The 23,405-nt window shown below is 38.2% G+C and overlaps 1 protein-coding gene across 2 annotated transcripts in view; it reads right to left on the bottom strand.

Moving 5' to 3' along the window:
• The window catches only part of LOC121727280 (SID1 transmembrane family member 1-like), a 57,347-nt gene that overhangs the window by 7,002 nt on the left and 26,940 nt on the right, over nt 1–23,405 (bottom strand). The window contains exons 6-14 of one of the 2 annotated variants that reach the window (XM_042115012.1): nt 7,201–7,304; nt 6,147–6,234; nt 5,589–5,672; nt 4,440–4,543; nt 3,284–3,408; nt 2,060–2,146; nt 1,221–1,359; nt 909–984; nt 82–252 (exon numbers count right to left, since the gene is read on the bottom strand). In XM_042115012.1, the coding sequence (XP_041970946.1) occupies nt 82–252; nt 909–984; nt 1,221–1,359; nt 2,060–2,146; nt 3,284–3,408; nt 4,440–4,543; nt 5,589–5,672; nt 6,147–6,234; nt 7,201–7,304 (978 nt within the window). The remainder of the gene's footprint in view (nt 1–81; nt 253–908; nt 985–1,220; nt 1,360–2,059; nt 2,147–3,283; nt 3,409–4,439; nt 4,544–5,588; nt 5,673–6,146; nt 6,235–7,200; nt 7,305–23,405) is intronic. The other variant, XM_042115013.1, reaches the window with a different exon arrangement.

Here is a 23,405-nt window from a genome sequence, read left to right on the forward strand (position 1 = left end):
CATTTGCAGCATTAAGAAAACACTGCGTATATGCGTATGTGTGAGAGGGACATGCCAAGCCAGAGAGAGATGGAATGTTACCTTCGAGTCATCGGGGCGGGGTCTAGCCCGCACTTGCAGCATGAAGAAGGCTCCGAGCATGACGTAGCCGACGTTGGAGAACACGTGGTTGAAGTCCGACAGCGGGCCGAGCGGCAGCGCGCACAGGAAGTTGTAGTAGCACACGTCTTGCTCGCCCGTCTTGAATATCATCTGTGACGTCACATTGTAAATATTTTGTATAAAATAAGCGGGCAAACGAGCGAACGGATCACCTGATGGAAAGCAACTACCGTCACCCATCGACACTCGCAACAGTAGAAGAGCAGCAGATGCGTTGCCAGTCATGAGGAAATACGCTCTCTTCTTGAAGGTTTGCAGGTCGTATTGGTATACTTATACTGCTGGTGGTTCCAGAGTTCACATTGCGCGGCAGAAAGTTAGGTTAGAGAATTTAGTTATAGAACTATCATTACTTTGTTCCTTTGCGCTAAAAGACTATATGCAAAAGAGTAGCGTGCCTTAGTGGAGCTCCGTATAAAAAAATATTTTCGGGCCCTCAGAAAGACTAAATAAGTTCGTTGGGGGCCCCGTATAATTACGACAGATACGGCGGTAGCTACGCTCCTGAATCTATGTCAAAACTCAAAGTTAAGCGATAAAGGATGCATCGGCTTCTGTCTCTTGTGCGAAAAAAAGATCTTTGTCACATGTAAGCGATAGGAAGATATTTTCGTCTAAAGAGACAAGTAGCGGTAGATCAATGGACCAATTTCTACGACCTACTTGACTGGACTGTAAAACCCTTTTTTCTGTCCTCATGGCCAAAACAAAATAGTAAACAATAATGACAAAGAAATAACTCTAACCTGTTGATACGTAAAGAGCAGTTGGACCACGGGCAGCGCGTAAACAACAGCCACTGTTAATGCACTCCAAAAGTACCTGGTAAATGTACAATCTATTTTATTAAAACATCACTTAAAACAATTTTTGCCGTCACGAAAATTGTGCTGACGTATTCTCTCAAATCCTCTTACTAAAAATGATATTTCAGATTATTCGCATTTATAATATTAGTATGGATTACTAAACGAGCGTAGATGTCGAGTTGGCAGTGCAGCGCAACTAGATGGCGAAACGGCGTCTAAACGACGTCTAGGATTCTAAACGACGTTCACCTGTTAGTCCGTCGATCGTGGGCCTTCGGTCTCGCGCGGCTGAGGCCGGCCAGCGTCAGCGCCCGCGGCAGGCTCAGCTCCTGGCCCTCAGACGTCTCCGACTCCTCGTCAGACTCTATACACGACAAATTTATGTCGCCTTAGTACGTGGTAAAACGATGACGATATAAAACAAAAAGCAATAAAACAAAACAGAATATAAGCACCATCCAATAGAAAAGAAGAGCACGAGCGACCGTAAGGTACTTACATAAGAGCGACCACATTACCAGGTGTCTGTTATATTTTATAGGAAACCACGAAAACCACACCACAAAAAAAATTAAACAAAGAAAGAACTAATGATATTAATTAGCAAAAAAATTAAAAATAATGCGAAATTACATTGTTCTTTTTAGTTGCGTGTAGTAAATGTGGACGTATAGACGTCATAAAACGTCCGAAATTAATTTCACGATGTTATACACACCAACACCCTATTTAAGAGTTATTTAATAACATATTAAAGACCCACTGGCGGCTTACGGGCGATTGTGCGGCGACGCAGCTACTAATTCTCCGCGAATTCGCGTCCATAATTTAGTGACTGTCACGAAATAACATCGTCCGCGAATCGCCAGTGTGATTAGGCTATGAAGTTATAGTTCAAAACGCTTGGAGCTACGCGTCTCTTTATTACTTGTACAAAATTATTGCTGTCGCACTCTTTCATTGTATAACAGTGTAAGCAATATATAAACTGAAAGAGACAAGTAGCGAATGGTCTTAATACAAAATTCAAAGACCTCCTCGACCGGAGTCCGTACCGTAGCTCTTATTATAGAAAGAACGAAATATACCTTTAGCACCTCCATTCTCATCAAACTCAGCTTCGGGTCTAGAAGTGGATGGTCCCGGCGCGTCTTCTATTAGCAGAGTTACTTCCTCTGCAGACAATAAATAATCATAGTTAAAATGCCGCACTCAGAGTGGAACATTAATCACTTAAATGCTACGAATAATAAAAACCAAGGAAACTTAACTCCCATACTTCAACCGTTTTGAATTTGGTTCCTTTTCGCACATTAAAATATGGTAATAGCAAAGAAACACATACACTCAATTTTACGAAATAAAGCCGTTGACATTAATTGTCAATTCTAATTTCTATATTTACACAAAATTGTGTAGCGAATACATGCATAAAGTATGCATGTATTTGGGTCACATTTTGTACACTCGTGGACAGTTTTTTTGACACACTTGCTCTTTCTTAGTTTTTATTATTCGTAGCTTATGTAATTAATTCAAAATTTTGACATAAGCCCCATACATTATATCTGTTAAACTCTTTATTAAATTGAAGGTTAATCATAATTAGTACGGCGGTAAGTATATTAATAATAAGGAAAGAAAAATAATCCTTTCGATCTTCACACAAATAACCTCAAACATATTTGTTTGCTTTTCAATAGCAGAGAATAATAATATTATCAATAATAATAATAATATTATATTATCAACATATTATGTTGTCTGAGAGTGCTTGATTGTGCGAAGCGGTGCTGGAGTTGAAACATTTAACGTTGAGCATTATGCCGGATAATGTGCTCTTTATATTACTAGCTAAAAGCCGAGCTTTGTGAGGGTTCGCGTCGTCACACCTTGACTGATAAGTCTGATAACACATCTACATATAAATAAAAATTACTATGTTAAAGCACAAATCAATACACCTACAAACTGCTAGTTCACTTTGGCGTATTAATGTATACTGTAAAAGCAATTGAATAATAAAGTGAATAAAGTATTTGAAAAAAAAATAGGCTTGATAGATTTTTCGTAAAGTGTACCACAAAATGTACCATCGAGGAAATTGATTCCTAGGCAGTTGAAAGACCAACGTCATTTGGTCGAATCTTGTCAATTCAGTGATCTGTCGGCTGGGTTTGACGAAACGCGACCAAACTACGTAGGTCCCCCATCTGTCTAGGAATCAACTTCTCTGATAGTACATTGTACAGGTTGTGGGATATACTAGGGCTCACTTCGCTCGGCCAGATATACAAATAAAAAGTATTAACCTGTCTTTCTACAGCTGAGCGCTGAGACGACTGGCCCCAAAGCTCCGACCAACAACATCAGTGCCAAGGCAGCCAGAACCCCCGTCAGATACTCCGTATACGATACTGCAGCTACTACGTTCACACTGTGGGGTAAAATTAACCTTAATTCATGTGATATATGGTGCATTAATAATTATGGCTAGGCATGGATATCCAGTCTTAAAATATGTCCTTTATGCCTGAGCAGAAAACAATATTATCTTGTCTGAATACTATAACTTAAAATATATCCCTGTTTGTATTTATAAGCTTGCTGCGATATCGCATCGTGGTAAGTGAACACGATCCTTAAGAATATTTTATTATTTGTAAACTATTATCGATCGCAGATAATATAAAATTAAAAGCTTGTTTCATTTTTTTTTTATTGATAATAATTAAAGGACCTCTCAAAAATAGAAACATCAGTGAAATAATGACTATGATATCTTAAAAACTCTCCTAGTTATCACAATAGACCTTCCCAAAACGCTCTCTACAAATGTCAGCAAACTATGACATCACGCCTCGCTAGTTTGTACTTGTATGCACCGCAGGAGAACTTTGTTCGAAAGCTTAGATGTTAAATATTGTGTTGAATGAATGGTATACATATAAATATTAGGTTTTTTAAATCGACTTGACTATCCAACGTTGAAGGCTCATACAAAAAAAACTATAAAAGTTATCTAGCTGAAATTTTAGAAAAACTGTTTTATCTATAATAATCTTTGACTTTTGAAACACCCCTATTATATTACTGCGGGATATTGCATCCCTATTATATAATATAGCGATTTAAAAAAATACTGTATATTTTACGACTTATTCAAATATGTGTGAAAAAGCAACATTCTACATGGGACAATGCGTGTAAAGAGAGAAGCGCATTAGTTTTCAAATCACAAAAAAAACATGTCAGATGTTTTTTTTTTTTTTGTGATTAGAATCCAAGACTCAATTTGGGTTGTACCGCAGTCAGTAATTTAAATGTTAGTTTTAATGTGTTAACTCTGAAGCGTCACTTGCAAGTACTAAGGCAATTTCAGTGTTAGTTTTTGGGCAAAAAGAAGTTAATCATTATTCATTATCAACACTAACGCGCGGCAAAGCTCACCTGCCTGTCTTGGCTTACCGGAACTGCTTTAGTCTGTCCCCTGATCCTCTAGACCCGGAGCATTCCTCGTCCGTCTCCCTCACCGTGAACACCACATAGAACCCCTTTGGAAACATCGATTGCTGAAAAAAAATATATGATAGGAACTAGTTATTAACCCATCAATCCCCAAGCGACAGCCGGCTGCCGTATAACAATTGAAAATCTATTGTATCTGCTATACCCACAATGGAGGTGTTAAAGACGAACGGCATTTGTCGACAGCACGCGTCAACGGCAGTCGGCGGCACGCGTCGACGGCAGTGTCTGGATTTTTTCGACACTTGCCGACGGCAGTCAACGACTGCTGTCAACTGCCGTCGCTAAGTGCCGTTCGTCTATAAGAGCGCTAAGTGGCAGCACTTGCTGTTTAGTAAAAAATTAATTTTGAGTTTCGGATTAGTATCGCAAGTATTACATTGTTCATGAGAATGTGAAGAAACTATAAGTGGCGCTGTGGAGTAAAAGAACAAATTTCAAATTTTGGATTAGCAACACCAGTTCGTGGAACCATCGTTGCGCGCATTCCCTTTCAGATTGACTACAATATGCTTCCATAAAAATTATATTAAGTACTAGCTGTCCCGGTAAACGTTGTTTTGCCATAAAATATTTTTCCCTGTTTTTCTGCTTTTCTCTTGAAGTTTTTTCTGATTTTTTTTTTCTATAGACCTCACGGAGCCCGAGACCTTTCCAACGAATGCAAAACCGTGGAAATCGGTTCGTGCGTTCTGGAGTTATAGCGTCAGGAAGGAAAACCCGACTTATTTTTATATTATATTAGATAAGTATATATTAACAAAATATTATATACAGCGGGGCTAAAATGGTCACATTTATCAATTCCTCTCAATCAATTCGGCAAATGAATTGTCAAAACTGTCAAACTGACAAATGTCAAATCAGTACAAAAATACAGAAATGAATTGCAAGCGGAGTTGCATTTTGCGATTTTAGAAAAATGAATCATATTATGATTCATGTCATGATTCTTCAAAGCGACCATTTTAGCCCCGCAGTACTTAACTATTTAGTAAATATCAGAAAACGAATAGACACGTGGCAATATAGACTAACATAGTCAGAAGCCACATGCCTAGAGTAAAAGAAAGGAAAAGAAAAACTTACTGTGACTGTAATACCACCTTTCGTAGTCATCGTAAAGTGATATCCTTGGAAACCGATATCTTTTTCATTGTCTAACACTGGACACTGAAAAAAATTTATATTTATACATTATCCCGCACGATATCGCACCGATACAAGGGCGTCGCCAGCCGATGGCGCAGGGGGGGGGGGGGGGGGGGGGCAAGTTGACTTTAACTACACAATTCATACTTTACTCACTCTCTATAAATGAGAAAAGTAGGTATGAATTGTAGGTAAAGTCGACAGCACATGAAGCTTTTCACTTGTACTACGAGCCTTATCTATTACCAGATTTTAATATTACAGTGGTCGTTGTTTGCATTGATATATAATTATTTTTCGGTGTAGCATACAATAACATACTAGAAAATGGAAAAACGCACTTTTGGCAAACACATAATATTATTATGGGCGTTTCCACTTTCTTTAAGAACAATGATGTTTCGTATTGTAAAAACACCTTGTCAAGAAATTTTTGAAATTATTTTTTATTAAATTGAACGAATCATTAAGATAAAAGGGACTAAAATGACTTACAGAATTATTTTGTATTGAAACCTCGGCGCAAAGTTCATCGTCGGAATCTATTATGAGGAGTACGCTCTTAGGTATAGTGTAGTTAAAGCTGAAAAAGATAGACATTAGTTACATTTATTAAACAAAAAGGAGGAAAGGTGTTACAGCTTTATAGCAAGGTATAGGCCGCGCAGTGTTCGATTTTGAGGTCATTTTTGGTCCCGCTGGTAGGGTCGTGGTTGTGTATTTCGCGTATCCCGTGGCTCTGCCTTAAGCGGAAGAGCAGGAACACCATTGGGGGGTTTAAGGTTCGCGCACACTTTGTCGGCGCGTGCCGGGGCGGGTCGGGACTCGGGGCGCAGCGCAGCGCAAAATGCGCTATAGCACACTATTGCCGGGTCGGGTCGCATCGCATTGACGGATTTTAACGCTCACAGTGCCGGGGCGGGTCGGCGCGCAATGCATTGACGGATTTTGAGCCGAGGCTTGCCGGGCCGCAACGCATCACATCCGCGCGCCGCTTGCTATAGCACACTGTTACCGGGGCGCAGCGGGTCTTGTCGGGCCGTGTTGTATTGACGGAAATCCGCCGACAAAAATCCACACCGATGCGCCCCGGCACTATGTGCGATACGCGCATCCGCTTCCATACAAATTGTATGGAGGCGGATTTTTGCGATGCGTCCCGGCACGCTGAGCCCCGGCACGGCCCGTCTCAGTGTGCTCACTCCTTTAGTGGGTATGGCCGGGCGCGGCCTCCCGTCCGACGCACCCGGGTCCCACATACCCCGGTGACCCTGCGGCAGGGTCACCGGGGTATGTGGGACCCGTCCGCGGCAGTCTGGGCAGGGTCCCTGCCCAGACTGCCGCGGATGAGTAAACACATTTTCACAACGAAAAAAAAAAGGAATTTTTAGTCAGGAATGAAAGGAGTACGCGCGTACATAAGCATTTCGACTGTATTACGTTATTGGTAGTTATTTATAAACATCCAAATGTTCCCTTTTGGCATTTGACAAGATTATTATAATATGTTTACTTATAACAAGTATTAAAAAAAAAAATAGGTACTTACTGTGGAAAAAGGTCATTTTTGACGTGAGTTACATTGACTGGATCGCGATCAAAAGAGAAGTAATAATATTTAGGTGTAGCAGGAGTTACGTTCAATGTTACTTCCTAAAAAAACCAACACGAAGAGAATGAGTAAAGTTTCAAAAAGTAATTGATTGAAGTGCTTACTATTTATTCCTAACTATTTTCATTTTTGAAGATATGAGTAGATGGAGTAAAATGTAAAATTTTAGTTACCCATATTTTACTACAACATAAGAGCAATTACTGATTTTTTCCCTTATTAATTTGAACAAACTTTGTAACTAGTTAATGGAATCAGGCGTTACTTTGCGGAAATCCATAGTTTAAATTTAGTTTGTTATTATTTTTAGCAATATTCCGCGAAAACAACTTCCACCTTTAAGTAAATGAGTGAGTGTACGCATAGACATGCGTACAGCACCTCCCTCCTCCCACACTGCCTATGCGTACACTCGCATGCAAGAACTTGCAAACACCACCACCACACAAGCAATAATGTTGGCAAATCCGTGCAAGGCCCCTCACCACCATGCAGGTTGAAAACCTCGACGCGCGTTTCGCCCCAACACCGGAGCATCCTCAGGATGTGGACTCTACGAACAACGTCCGTTAAGTGCCGCCAACGGCCAAAACACCGCCTTTTATACACTATCGAGCCCCGCTACTATCCCCACTACCCCCACTACTCTCACTAGTACCCCCGAACATATTAATAAGCGGTGACGTAGTCAAGCAAGTTTGGTCATTCAACAATGCAAATCTGTTATTTTTCTTTTCTTTTATGATCTCTAATTGTTCCAACACGCTCAGCCGAAAGCCTTTATCGCATTTATGTAAAACTTTATAGGAATGGCCATCGGGCACAGTATGATTACTATCTAAAAGATGTTTAGCAAAATGTGACTTATCAGGATGACCATTTCTATAAGCCGCGATATGTTCTTTATACCGAGTCTCGAAGCTGCGTCCAGTTTGACCCACGTATACACTATCGCATTCAGGACAATCGATCTTATAGACACCGGATTGATATTTTTTATCAATCTGGTCTTTATTATGACACAAATGATGTTTTAAAGTATTATTTGTCCTGAATGCGACATGCATATCGTTGCTTTTCATTATTTTGGATAAGCGTGCAGATACCTCTCCCATGTACGTCAAACTGGACTTATATCTAACTATCTCTTTATCAATAGGACCTGCGTACAAAAACTTAACCAGTTCTTTCTTGTTTTTATTTTTCAAAATATTATTAATGATTTTTGGACTATATCCGTTGGATATCGCAATTTGGAAAATAATATTAAGCTCATTTTGATAATTATCTTTACTAAGAGGGATTGATAATAATCTATGAACGTAACTATGAAAGGCCGCGAGTTTGTGTTGCCAAGGATGACATGACGATGCATGAATAGTAGTATTAGTATATGTCGGCTTGCGAAAGATTCCAAAACTGTGTTTATTATTAACTCTAGTAATAGATAAATCGAGAAAATGTAGAGTGTTATTATCTTCACATTCTAATTTGAATTTAATTTTAATATGTTTTTTATTTAGTTCTTTTACAAATACGTCCAGTTGTCTCTGTGTACCCGTCCAACAAAGAAAACAATCATCTACATATCTAAAGTAATATAAAATACTTTTATTAACGACGATATTTCTTTGTTCAAAATCGTCCATAAATATTTCGGCCATCAAAGGACTTAAAGGTGAACCCATAGCTAGACCGTCTTCTTGAACAAAGAATTCGCCGTTAAATCGAAAGTAATTTTGTTCCATGCATGTTTTAGTAAGAGTAAGCAATTCATTACTTTCACCAGGAGGTAAACGTTTTTCTAGTGCATTCCTTAAAATACCCAATGTTTCCTTACATGGAACATTAGTGAATAAACTATCGACATCAAGTGAAACTAATTTGCAACGAGGTGGCAAAGTCACATCTTTGATTTTGTTGACTAATTGTAGACTATTTTTTATGGCATAAGGTGGCCGAAATGAGAGCTTTTCTTTTATTATGAAATTTAGTGACTTTGCCAGCTCGTATGCTGGTGCACCTATGTATGAGACAACTGGACGCATGGGAATATCAGTTTTGTGAATCTTTGGCAAGCCGTACAGTGATGGTGCGCGAGGATTCATTGGGATGAGTTTTTTCTTTGATGATTCAGTTTGAAAGAAATATTGATTGTTATTAATGGCTAATTTAAGCTTAGCTAAAAACTTGTTTGTTGGGTCAGAAGGAACCCTTAGAAATTGTTCACCCTGAATCACGTCATTTACTCTGTCCAAATAATCGTCGCGCTCCATCACTACTACTGTGTTACCCTTATCCGCTTTCGATATTACTAAGTTATTATTATCTATTGTTTGTTTTAATGACCTCAAAGCCACTCTTTCGGGGTTAAAAGAAGAACCGGAAGGAGTACCTTTGATTTCGTTGGCTAGTAAGCCCTTAACCATGTTATCTTTCTTATTAACTACGGCAGTTATTTCCGAATCCACCGCAAGCATTTCCAAAGCATTCTGATTAATATTAGGAGTGATATTATATTTAAGACCCTTTTCCAAAAGTGTCATCTCATCCTTGGCAAATTGTACGCTGGTTAAGTTTTTGACGCGAGGGTGGAAGGAAAAAGGTTCAGACCTGGATTCTGTACGTGATTGGACCATCCTGTTTTTATTTACTAAAGTCTGAAGCTTTTTCCTTTGACTTAAATATTTAGCGTGCACTTCGATTGCTGCGAAATGGCGTGCTTTTTCATCTAAGCGATCGAATTCGATATTATGTAATTTAAAAGAGAGCTCGGTATAAAGAACTTTGAGATGTAATTTTAAATTATCTCTAACGGTAAACCAGTGACGTGACTCTTCGTTAAGCCAGATGGTCTCGGCTTTTTTGATAGCAATATTGGAGGCTCGGCTGTGCGTGTTGGTTCTTACATTAATATAATTAGGAACAACATTTAGACGTTTGCATTGTTGATTGAACCAAACATTTTGAGCGGCTACACGATGTAATTTTGTTAACTTAATGTAGAGTCGTGCCTGATCGGTCATGCTCACCGATTTTAAATAGTTAATGGAATCAGGCGTTACTTTGCGGAAATCCATAGTTTAAATTTAGTTTGTTATTATTTTTAGCAATATTCCGCGAAAACAACTTCCACCTTTAAGTAAATGAGTGAGTGTACGCATAGACATGCGTACAGCACCTCCCTCCTCCCACACTGCCTATGCGTACACTCGCATGCAAGAACTTGCAAACACCACCACCACACAAGCAATAATGTTGGCAAATCCGTGCAAGGCCCCTCACCACCATGCAGGTTGAAAACCTCGACGCGCGTTTCGCCCCAACACCGGAGCATCCTCAGGATGTGGACTCTACGAACAACGTCCGTTAAGTGCCGCCAACGGCCAAAACACCGCCTTTTATACACTATCGAGCCCCGCTACTATCCCCACTACCCCCACTACTCTCACTAGTACCCCCGAACATATTAATAAGCGGTGACGTAGTCAAGCAAGTTTGGTCATTCAACAATGCAAATCTGTTATTTTTCTTTTCTTTTATGATCTCTAATTGTTCCAACACGCTCAGCCGAAAGCCTTTATCGCATTTATGTAAAACTTTATAGGAATGGCCATCGGGCACAGTATGATTACTATCTAAAAGATGTTTAGCAAAATGTGACTTATCAGGATGACCATTTCTATAAGCCGCGATATGTTCTTTATACCGAGTCTCGAAGCTGCGTCCAGTTTGACCCACGTATACACTATCGCATTCAGGACAATCGATCTTATAGACACCGGATTGATATTTTTTATCAATCTGGTCTTTATTATGACACAAATGATGTTTTAAAGTATTATTTGTCCTGAATGCGACATGCATATCGTTGCTTTTCATTATTTTGGATAAGCGTGCAGATACCTCTCCCATGTACGTCAAACTGGACTTATATCTAACTATCTCTTTATCAATAGGACCTGCGTACAAAAACTTAACCAGTTCTTTCTTGTTTTTATTTTTCAAAATATTATTAATGATTTTTGGACTATATCCGTTGGATATCGCAATTTGGAAAATAATATTAAGCTCATTTTGATAATTATCTTTACTAAGAGGGATTGATAATAATCTATGAACGTAACTATGAAAGGCCGCGAGTTTGTGTTGCCAAGGATGACATGACGATGCATGAATAGTAGTATTAGTATATGTCGGCTTGCGAAAGATTCCAAAACTGTGTTTATTATTAACTCTAGTAATAGATAAATCGAGAAAATGTAGAGTGTTATTATCTTCACATTCTAATTTGAATTTAATTTTAATATGTTTTTTATTTAGTTCTTTTACAAATACGTCCAGTTGTCTCTGTGTACCCGTCCAACAAAGAAAACAATCATCTACATATCTAAAGTAATATAAAATACTTTTATTAACGACGATATTTCTTTGTTCAAAATCGTCCATAAATATTTCGGCCATCAAAGGACTTAAAGGTGAACCCATAGCTAGACCGTCTTCTTGAACAAAGAATTCGCCGTTAAATCGAAAGTAATTTTGTTCCATGCATGTTTTAGTAAGAGTAAGCAATTCATTACTTTCACCAGGAGGTAAACGTTTTTCTAGTGCATTCCTTAAAATACCCAATGTTTCCTTACATGGAACATTAGTGAATAAACTATCGACATCAAGTGAAACTAATTTGCAACGAGGTGGCAAAGTCACATCTTTGATTTTGTTGACTAATTGTAGACTATTTTTTATGGCATAAGGTGGCCGAAATGAGAGCTTTTCTTTTATTATGAAATTTAGTGACTTTGCCAGCTCGTATGCTGGTGCACCTATGTATGAGACAACTGGACGCATGGGAATATCAGTTTTGTGAATCTTTGGCAAGCCGTACAGTGATGGTGCGCGAGGATTCATTGGGATGAGTTTTTTCTTTGATGATTCAGTTTGAAAGAAATATTGATTGTTATTAATGGCTAATTTAAGCTTAGCTAAAAACTTGTTTGTTGGGTCAGAAGGAACCCTTAGAAATTGTTCACCCTGAATCACGTCATTTACTCTGTCCAAATAATCGTCGCGCTCCATCACTACTACTGTGTTACCCTTATCCGCTTTCGATATTACTAAGTTATTATTATCTATTGTTTGTTTTAATGACCTCAAAGCCACTCTTTCGGGGTTAAAAGAAGAACCGGAAGGAGTACCTTTGATTTCGTTGGCTAGTAAGCCCTTAACCATGTTATCTTTCTTATTAACTACGGCAGTTATTTCCGAATCCACCGCAAGCATTTCCAAAGCATTCTGATTAATATTAGGAGTGATATTATATTTAAGACCCTTTTCCAAAAGTGTCATCTCATCCTTGGCAAATTGTACGCTGGTTAAGTTTTTGACGCGAGGGTGGAAGGAAAAAGGTTCAGACCTGGATTCTGTACGTGATTGGACCATCCTGTTTTTATTTACTAAAGTCTGAAGCTTTTTCCTTTGACTTAAATATTTAGCGTGCACTTCGATTGCTGCGAAATGGCGTGCTTTTTCATCTAAGCGATCGAATTCGATATTATGTAATTTAAAAGAGAGCTCGGTATAAAGAACTTTGAGATGTAATTTTAAATTATCTCTAACGGTAAACCAGTGACGTGACTCTTCGTTAAGCCAGATGGTCTCGGCTTTTTTGATAGCAATATTGGAGGCTCGGCTGTGCGTGTTGGTTCTTACATTAATATAATTAGGAACAACATTTAGACGTTTGCATTGTTGATTGAACCAAACATTTTGAGCGGCTACACGATGTAATTTTGTTAACTTAATGTAGAGTCGTGCCTGATCGGTCATGCTCACCGATTTTAAATAGTTAATGGAATCAGGCGTTACTTTGCGGAAATCCATAGTTTAAATTTAGTTTGTTATTATTTTTAGCAATATTCCGCGAAAACAACTTCCACCTTTAAGTAAATGAGTGAGTGTACGCATAGACATGCGTACAGCACCTCCCTCCTCCCACACTGCCTATGCGTACACTCGCATGCAAGAACTTGCAAACACCACCACCACACAAGCAATAATGTTGGCAAATCCGTGCAAGGCCCCTCACCACCATGCAGGTTGAAAACCTCGACGCGCGTTTCGCCCCAACACCGGAGCATCCTCAGGATGTGGACTCTACGAACAACGTCCGTTAAGTGCCGCCAACGGCCAAAACACCGCCTTTTATACACTATCGAGCCCCGCTACTATCCCCACTACCCCCACTACTCTCACTAGTACCCCCGAACATATTAATAAGCGGTGACGTAGTCAAGCAAGTTTGGTCATTCAACAATGCAAATCTGTTATTTTTCTTTTCTTTTATGATCTCTAATTGTTCCAACACGCTCAGCCGAAAGCCTTTATCGCATTTATGTAAAACTTTATAGGAATGGCCATCGGGCACAGTATGATTACTATCTAAAAGATGTTTAGCAAAATGTGACTTATCAGGATGACCATTTCTATAAGCCGCGATATGTTCTTTATACCGAGTCTCGAAGCTGCGTCCAGTTTGACCCACGTATACACTATCGCATTCAGGACAATCGATCTTATAGACACCGGATTGATATTTTTTATCAATCTGGTCTTTATTATGACACAAATGATGTTTTAAAGTATTATTTGTCCTGAATGCGACATGCATATCGTTGCTTTTCATTATTTTGGATAAGCGTGCAGATACCTCTCCCATGTACGTCAAACTGGACTTATATCTAACTATCTCTTTATCAATAGGACCTGCGTACAAAAACTTAACCAGTTCTTTCTTGTTTTTATTTTTCAAAATATTATTAATGATTTTTGGACTATATCCGTTGGATATCGCAATTTGGAAAATAATATTAAGCTCATTTTGATAATTATCTTTACTAAGAGGGATTGATAATAATCTATGAACGTAACTATGAAAGGCCGCGAGTTTGTGTTGCCAAGGATGACATGACGATGCATGAATAGTAGTATTAGTATATGTCGGCTTGCGAAAGATTCCAAAACTGTGTTTATTATTAACTCTAGTAATAGATAAATCGAGAAAATGTAGAGTGTTATTATCTTCACATTCTAATTTGAATTTAATTTTAATATGTTTTTTATTTAGTTCTTTTACAAATACGTCCAGTTGTCTCTGTGTACCCGTCCAACAAAGAAAACAATCATCTACATATCTAAAGTAATATAAAATACTTTTATTAACGACGATATTTCTTTGTTCAAAATCGTCCATAAATATTTCGGCCATCAAAGGACTTAAAGGTGAACCCATAGCTAGACCGTCTTCTTGAACAAAGAATTCGCCGTTAAATCGAAAGTAATTTTGTTCCATGCATGTTTTAGTAAGAGTAAGCAATTCATTACTTTCACCAGGAGGTAAACGTTTTTCTAGTGCATTCCTTAAAATACCCAATGTTTCCTTACATGGAACATTAGTGAATAAACTATCGACATCAAGTGAAACTAATTTGCAACGAGGTGGCAAAGTCACATCTTTGATTTTGTTGACTAATTGTAGACTATTTTTTATGGCATAAGGTGGCCGAAATGAGAGCTTTTCTTTTATTATGAAATTTAGTGACTTTGCCAGCTCGTATGCTGGTGCACCTATGTATGAGACAACTGGACGCATGGGAATATCAGTTTTGTGAATCTTTGGCAAGCCGTACAGTGATGGTGCGCGAGGATTCATTGGGATGAGTTTTTTCTTTGATGATTCAGTTTGAAAGAAATATTGATTGTTATTAATGGCTAATTTAAGCTTAGCTAAAAACTTGTTTGTTGGGTCAGAAGGAACCCTTAGAAATTGTTCACCCTGAATCACGTCATTTACTCTGTCCAAATAATCGTCGCGCTCCATCACTACTACTGTGTTACCCTTATCCGCTTTCGATATTACTAAGTTATTATTATCTATTGTTTGTTTTAATGACCTCAAAGCCACTCTTTCGGGGTTAAAAGAAGAACCGGAAGGAGTACCTTTGATTTCGTTGGCTAGTAAGCCCTTAACCATGTTATCTTTCTTATTAACTACGGCAGTTATTTCCGAATCCACCGCAAGCATTTCCAAAGCATTCTGATTAATATTAGGAGTGATATTATATTTAAGACCCTTTTCCAAAAGTGTCATCTCATCCTTGGCAAATTGTACGCTGGTTAAGTTTTTGACGCGAGGGTGGAAGGAAAAAGGTTCAGACCTGGATTCTGTACGTGATTGGACCATCCTGTTTTTATTTACTAAAGTCTGAAGCTTTTTCCTTTGACTTAAATATTTAGCGTGCACTTCGATTGCTGCGAAATGGCGTGCTTTTTCATCTAAGCGATCGAATTCGATATTATGTAATTTAAAAGAGAGCTCGGTATAAAGAACTTTGAGATGTAATTTTAAATTATCTCTAACGGTAAACCAGTGACGTGACTCTTCGTTAAGCCAGATGGTCTCGGCTTTTTTGATAGCAATATTGGAGGCTCGGCTGTGCGTGTTGGTTCTTACATTAATATAATTAGGAACAACATTTAGACGTTTGCATTGTTGATTGAACCAAACATTTTGAGCGGCTACACGATGTAATTTTGTTAACTTAATGTAGAGTCGTGCCTGATCGGTCATGCTCACCGATTTTAAATAGTTAATGGAATCAGGCGTTACTTTGCGGAAATCCATAGTTTAAATTTAGTTTGTTATTATTTTTAGCAATATTCCGCGAAAACAACTTCCACCTTTAAGTAAATGAGTGAGTGTACGCATAGACATGCGTACAGCACCTCCCTCCTCCCACACTGCCTATGCGTACACTCGCATGCAAGAACTTGCAAACACCACCACCACACAAGCAATAATGTTGGCAAATCCGTGCAAGGCCCCTCACCACCATGCAGGTTGAAAACCTCGACGCGCGTTTCGCCCCAACACCGGAGCATCCTCAGGATGTGGACTCTACGAACAACGTCCGTTAAGTGCCGCCAACGGCCAAAACACCGCCTTTTATACACTATCGAGCCCCGCTACTATCCCCACTACCCCCACTACTCTCACTAGTACCCCCGAACATATTAATAAGCGGTGACGTAGTCAAGCAAGTTTGGTCATTCAACAATGCAAATCTGTTATTTTTCTTTTCTTTTATGATCTCTAATTGTTCCAACACGCTCAGCCGAAAGCCTTTATCGCATTTATGTAAAACTTTATAGGAATGGCCATCGGGCACAGTATGATTACTATCTAAAAGATGTTTAGCAAAATGTGACTTATCAGGATGACCATTTCTATAAGCCGCGATATGTTCTTTATACCGAGTCTCGAAGCTGCGTCCAGTTTGACCCACGTATACACTATCGCATTCAGGACAATCGATCTTATAGACACCGGATTGATATTTTTTATCAATCTGGTCTTTATTATGACACAAATGATGTTTTAAAGTATTATTTGTCCTGAATGCGACATGCATATCGTTGCTTTTCATTATTTTGGATAAGCGTGCAGATACCTCTCCCATGTACGTCAAACTGGACTTATATCTAACTATCTCTTTATCAATAGGACCTGCGTACAAAAACTTAACCAGTTCTTTCTTGTTTTTATTTTTCAAAATATTATTAATGATTTTTGGACTATATCCGTTGGATATCGCAATTTGGAAAATAATATTAAGCTCATTTTGATAATTATCTTTACTAAGAGGGATTGATAATAATCTATGAACGTAACTATGAAAGGCCGCGAGTTTGTGTTGCCAAGGATGACATGACGATGCATGAATAGTAGTATTAGTATATGTCGGCTTGCGAAAGATTCCAAAACTGTGTTTATTATTAACTCTAGTAATAGATAAATCGAGAAAATGTAGAGTGTTATTATCTTCACATTCTAATTTGAATTTAATTTTAATATGTTTTTTATTTAGTTCTTTTACAAATACGTCCAGTTGTCTCTGTGTACCCGTCCAACAAAGAAAACAATCATCTACATATCTAAAGTAATATAAAATACTTTTATTAACGACGTGTATTGTTTTCGCGGAATATTGCTAAAAATAATAACAAACTAAATTTAAACTATGGATTTCCGCAAAGTAACGCCTGATTCCATTAACTATTTAAAATCGGTGAGCATGACCGATCAGGCACGACTCTACATTAAGTTAACAAAATTACATCGTGTAGCCGCTCAAAATGTTTGGTTCAATCAACAATGCAAACGTCTAAATGTTGTTCCTAATTATATTAATGTAAGAACCAACACGCACAGCCGAGCCTCCAATATTGCTATCAAAAAAGCCGAGACCATCTGGCTTAACGAAGAGTCACGTCACTGGTTTACCGTTAGAGATAATTTAAAATTACATCTCAAAGTTCTTTATACCGAGCTCTCTTTTAAATTACATAATATCGAATTCGATCGCTTAGATGAAAAAGCACGCCATTTCGCAGCAATCGAAGTGCACGCTAAATATTTAAGTCAAAGGAAAAAGCTTCAGACTTTAGTAAATAAAAACAGGATGGTCCAATCACGTACAGAATCCAGGTCTGAACCTTTTTCCTTCCACCCTCGCGTCAAAAACTTAACCAGCGTACAATTTGCCAAGGATGAGATGACACTTTTGGAAAAGGGTCTTAAATATAATATCACTCCTAATATTAATCAGAATGCTTTGGAAATGCTTGCGGTGGATTCGGAAATAACTGCCGTAGTTAATAAGAAAGATAACATGGTTAAGGGCTTACTAGCCAACGAAATCAAAGGTACTCCTTCCGGTTCTTCTTTTAACCCCGAAAGAGTGGCTTTGAGGTCATTAAAACAAACAATAGATAATAATAACTTAGTAATATCGAAAGCGGATAAGGGTAACACAGTAGTAGTGATGGAGCGCGACGATTATTTGGACAGAGTAAATGACGTGATTCAGGGTGAACAATTTCTAAGGGTTCCTTCTGACCCAACAAACAAGTTTTTAGCTAAGCTTAAATTAGCCATTAATAACAATCAATATTTCTTTCAAACTGAATCATCAAAGAAAAAACTCATCCCAATGAATCCTCGCGCACCATCACTGTACGGCTTGCCAAAGATTCACAAAACTGATATTCCCATGCGTCCAGTTGTCTCATACATAGCTGCACCAGCATACGAGCTGGCAAAGTCACTAAATTTCATAATAAAAGAAAAGCTCTCATTTCGGCCACCTTATGCCATAAAAAATAGTCTACAATTAGTCAACAAAATCAAAGATGTGACTTTGCCACCTCGTTGCAAATTAGTTTCACTTGATGTCGATAGTTTATTCACTAATGTTCCATGTAAGGAAACATTGGGTATTTTAAGGAATGCACTAGAAAAACGTTTACCTCCTGGTGAAAGTAATGAATTGCTTACTCTTACTAAAACATGCATGGAACAAAATTACTTTCGATTTAACGGCGAATTCTTTGTTCAAGAAGACGGTCTAGCTATGGGTTCACCTTTAAGTCCTTTGATGGCCGAAATATTTATGGACGATTTTGAACAAAGAAATATCGTCGTTAATAAAAGTATTTTATATTACTTTAGATATGTAGATGATTGTTTTCTTTGTTGGACGGGTACACAGAGACAACTGGACGTATTTGTAAAAGAACTAAATAAAAAACATATTAAAATTAAATTCAAATTAGAATGTGAAGATAATAACACTCTACATTTTCTCGATTTATCTATTACTAGAGTTAATAATAAACACAGTTTTGGAATCTTTCGCAAGCCGACATATACTAATACTACTATTCATGCATCGTCATGTCATCCTTGGCAACACAAACTCGCGGCCTTTCATAGTTACGTTCATAGATTATTATCAATCCCTCTTAGTAAAGATAATTATCAAAATGAGCTTAATATTATTTTCCAAATTGCGATATCCAACGGATATAGTCCAAAAATCATTAATAATATTTTGAAAAATAAAAACAAGAAAGAACTGGTTAAGTTTTTGTACGCAGGTCCTATTGATAAAGAGATAGTTAGATATAAGTCCAGTTTGACGTACATGGGAGAGGTATCTGCACGCTTATCCAAAATAATGAAAAGCAACGATATGCATGTCGCATTCAGGACAAATAATACTTTAAAACATCATTTGTGTCATAATAAAGACCAGATTGATAAAAAATATCAATCCGGTGTCTATAAGATCGATTGTCCTGAATGCGATAGTGTATACGTGGGTCAAACTGGACGCAGCTTCGAGACTCGGTATAAAGAACATATCGCGGCTTATAGAAATGGTCATCCTGATAAGTCACATTTTGCTAAACATCTTTTAGATAGTAATCATACTGTGCCCGATGGCCATTCCTATAAAGTTTTACATAAATGCGATAAAGGCTTTCGGCTGAGCGTGTTGGAACAATTAGAGATCATAAAAGAAAAGAAAAATAACAGATTTGCATTGTTGAATGACCAAACTTGCTTGACTACGTCACCGCTTATTAATATGTTCGGGGGTACTAGTGAGAGTAGTGGGGGTAGTGGGGATAGTAGCGGGGCTCGATAGTGTATAAAAGGCGGTGTTTTGGCCGTTGGCGGCACTTAACGGACGTTGTTCGTAGAGTCCACATCCTGAGGATGCTCCGGTGTTGGGGCGAAACGCGCGTCGAGGTTTTCAACCTGCATGGTGGTGAGGGGCCTTGCACGGATTTGCCAACATTATTGCTTGTGTGGTGGTGGTGTTTGCAAGTTCTTGCATGCGAGTGTACGCATAGGCAGTGTGGGAGGAGGGAGGTGCTGTACGCATGTCTATGCGTACACTCACTCATTTACTTAAAGGTGGAAGTTGTTTTCGCGGAATATTGCTAAAAATAATAACAAACTAAATTTAAACTATGGATTTCCGCAAAGTAACGCCTGATTCCATTAACTATTTAAAATCGGTGAGCATGACCGATCAGGCACGACTCTACATTAAGTTAACAAAATTACATCGTGTAGCCGCTCAAAATGTTTGGTTCAATCAACAATGCAAACGTCTAAATGTTGTTCCTAATTATATTAATGTAAGAACCAACACGCACAGCCGAGCCTCCAATATTGCTATCAAAAAAGCCGAGACCATCTGGCTTAACGAAGAGTCACGTCACTGGTTTACCGTTAGAGATAATTTAAAATTACATCTCAAAGTTCTTTATACCGAGCTCTCTTTTAAATTACATAATATCGAATTCGATCGCTTAGATGAAAAAGCACGCCATTTCGCAGCAATCGAAGTGCACGCTAAATATTTAAGTCAAAGGAAAAAGCTTCAGACTTTAGTAAATAAAAACAGGATGGTCCAATCACGTACAGAATCCAGGTCTGAACCTTTTTCCTTCCACCCTCGCGTCAAAAACTTAACCAGCGTACAATTTGCCAAGGATGAGATGACACTTTTGGAAAAGGGTCTTAAATATAATATCACTCCTAATATTAATCAGAATGCTTTGGAAATGCTTGCGGTGGATTCGGAAATAACTGCCGTAGTTAATAAGAAAGATAACATGGTTAAGGGCTTACTAGCCAACGAAATCAAAGGTACTCCTTCCGGTTCTTCTTTTAACCCCGAAAGAGTGGCTTTGAGGTCATTAAAACAAACAATAGATAATAATAACTTAGTAATATCGAAAGCGGATAAGGGTAACACAGTAGTAGTGATGGAGCGCGACGATTATTTGGACAGAGTAAATGACGTGATTCAGGGTGAACAATTTCTAAGGGTTCCTTCTGACCCAACAAACAAGTTTTTAGCTAAGCTTAAATTAGCCATTAATAACAATCAATATTTCTTTCAAACTGAATCATCAAAGAAAAAACTCATCCCAATGAATCCTCGCGCACCATCACTGTACGGCTTGCCAAAGATTCACAAAACTGATATTCCCATGCGTCCAGTTGTCTCATACATAGGTGCACCAGCATACGAGCTGGCAAAGTCACTAAATTTCATAATAAAAGAAAAGCTCTCATTTCGGCCACCTTATGCCATAAAAAATAGTCTACAATTAGTCAACAAAATCAAAGATGTGACTTTGCCACCTCGTTGCAAATTAGTTTCACTTGATGTCGATAGTTTATTCACTAATGTTCCATGTAAGGAAACATTGGGTATTTTAAGGAATGCACTAGAAAAACGTTTACCTCCTGGTGAAAGTAATGAATTGCTTACTCTTACTAAAACATGCATGGAACAAAATTACTTTCGATTTAACGGCGAATTCTTTGTTCAAGAAGACGGTCTAGCTATGGGTTCACCTTTAAGTCCTTTGATGGCCGAAATATTTATGGACGATTTTGAACAAAGAAATATCGTCGTTAATAAAAGTATTTTATATTACTTTAGATATGTAGATGATTGTTTTCTTTGTTGGACGGGTACACAGAGACAACTGGACGTATTTGTAAAAGAACTAAATAAAAAACATATTAAAATTAAATTCAAATTAGAATGTGAAGATAATAACACTCTACATTTTCTCGATTTATCTATTACTAGAGTTAATAATAAACACAGTTTTGGAATCTTTCGCAAGCCGACATATACTAATACTACTATTCATGCATCGTCATGTCATCCTTGGCAACACAAACTCGCGGCCTTTCATAGTTACGTTCATAGATTATTATCAATCCCTCTTAGTAAAGATAATTATCAAAATGAGCTTAATATTATTTTCCAAATTGCGATATCCAACGGATATAGTCCAAAAATCATTAATAATATTTTGAAAAATAAAAACAAGAAAGAACTGGTTAAGTTTTTGTACGCAGGTCCTATTGATAAAGAGATAGTTAGATATAAGTCCAGTTTGACGTACATGGGAGAGGTATCTGCACGCTTATCCAAAATAATGAAAAGCAACGATATGCATGTCGCATTCAGGACAAATAATACTTTAAAACATCATTTGTGTCATAATAAAGACCAGATTGATAAAAAATATCAATCCGGTGTCTATAAGATCGATTGTCCTGAATGCGATAGTGTATACGTGGGTCAAACTGGACGCAGCTTCGAGACTCGGTATAAAGAACATATCGCGGCTTATAGAAATGGTCATCCTGATAAGTCACATTTTGCTAAACATCTTTTAGATAGTAATCATACTGTGCCCGATGGCCATTCCTATAAAGTTTTACATAAATGCGATAAAGGCTTTCGGCTGAGCGTGTTGGAACAATTAGAGATCATAAAAGAAAAGAAAAATAACAGATTTGCATTGTTGAATGACCAAACTTGCTTGACTACGTCACCGCTTATTAATATGTTCGGGGGTACTAGTGAGAGTAGTGGGGGTAGTGGGGATAGTAGCGGGGCTCGATAGTGTATAAAAGGCGGTGTTTTGGCCGTTGGCGGCACTTAACGGACGTTGTTCGTAGAGTCCACATCCTGAGGATGCTCCGGTGTTGGGGCGAAACGCGCGTCGAGGTTTTCAACCTGCATGGTGGTGAGGGGCCTTGCACGGATTTGCCAACATTATTGCTTGTGTGGTGGTGGTGTTTGCAAGTTCTTGCATGCGAGTGTACGCATAGGCAGTGTGGGAGGAGGGAGGTGCTGTACGCATGTCTATGCGTACACTCACTCATTTACTTAAAGGTGGAAGTTGTTTTCGCGGAATATTGCTAAAAATAATAACAAACTAAATTTAAACTATGGATTTCCGCAAAGTAACGCCTGATTCCATTAACTATTTAAAATCGGTGAGCATGACCGATCAGGCACGACTCTACATTAAGTTAACAAAATTACATCGTGTAGCCGCTCAAAATGTTTGGTTCAATCAACAATGCAAACGTCTAAATGTTGTTCCTAATTATATTAATGTAAGAACCAACACGCACAGCCGAGCCTCCAATATTGCTATCAAAAAAGCCGAGACCATCTGGCTTAACGAAGAGTCACGTCACTGGTTTACCGTTAGAGATAATTTAAAATTACATCTCAAAGTTCTTTATACCGAGCTCTCTTTTAAATTACATAATATCGAATTCGATCGCTTAGATGAAAAAGCACGCCATTTCGCAGCAATCGAAGTGCACGCTAAATATTTAAGTCAAAGGAAAAAGCTTCAGACTTTAGTAAATAAAAACAGGATGGTCCAATCACGTACAGAATCCA

Source organism: Aricia agestis, chromosome 5 (assembly GCF_905147365.1).
Source record: "Aricia agestis chromosome 5, ilAriAges1.1, whole genome shotgun sequence".
Classification (NCBI taxonomy): Eukaryota; Metazoa; Arthropoda; class Insecta; order Lepidoptera; family Lycaenidae; genus Aricia; species Aricia agestis.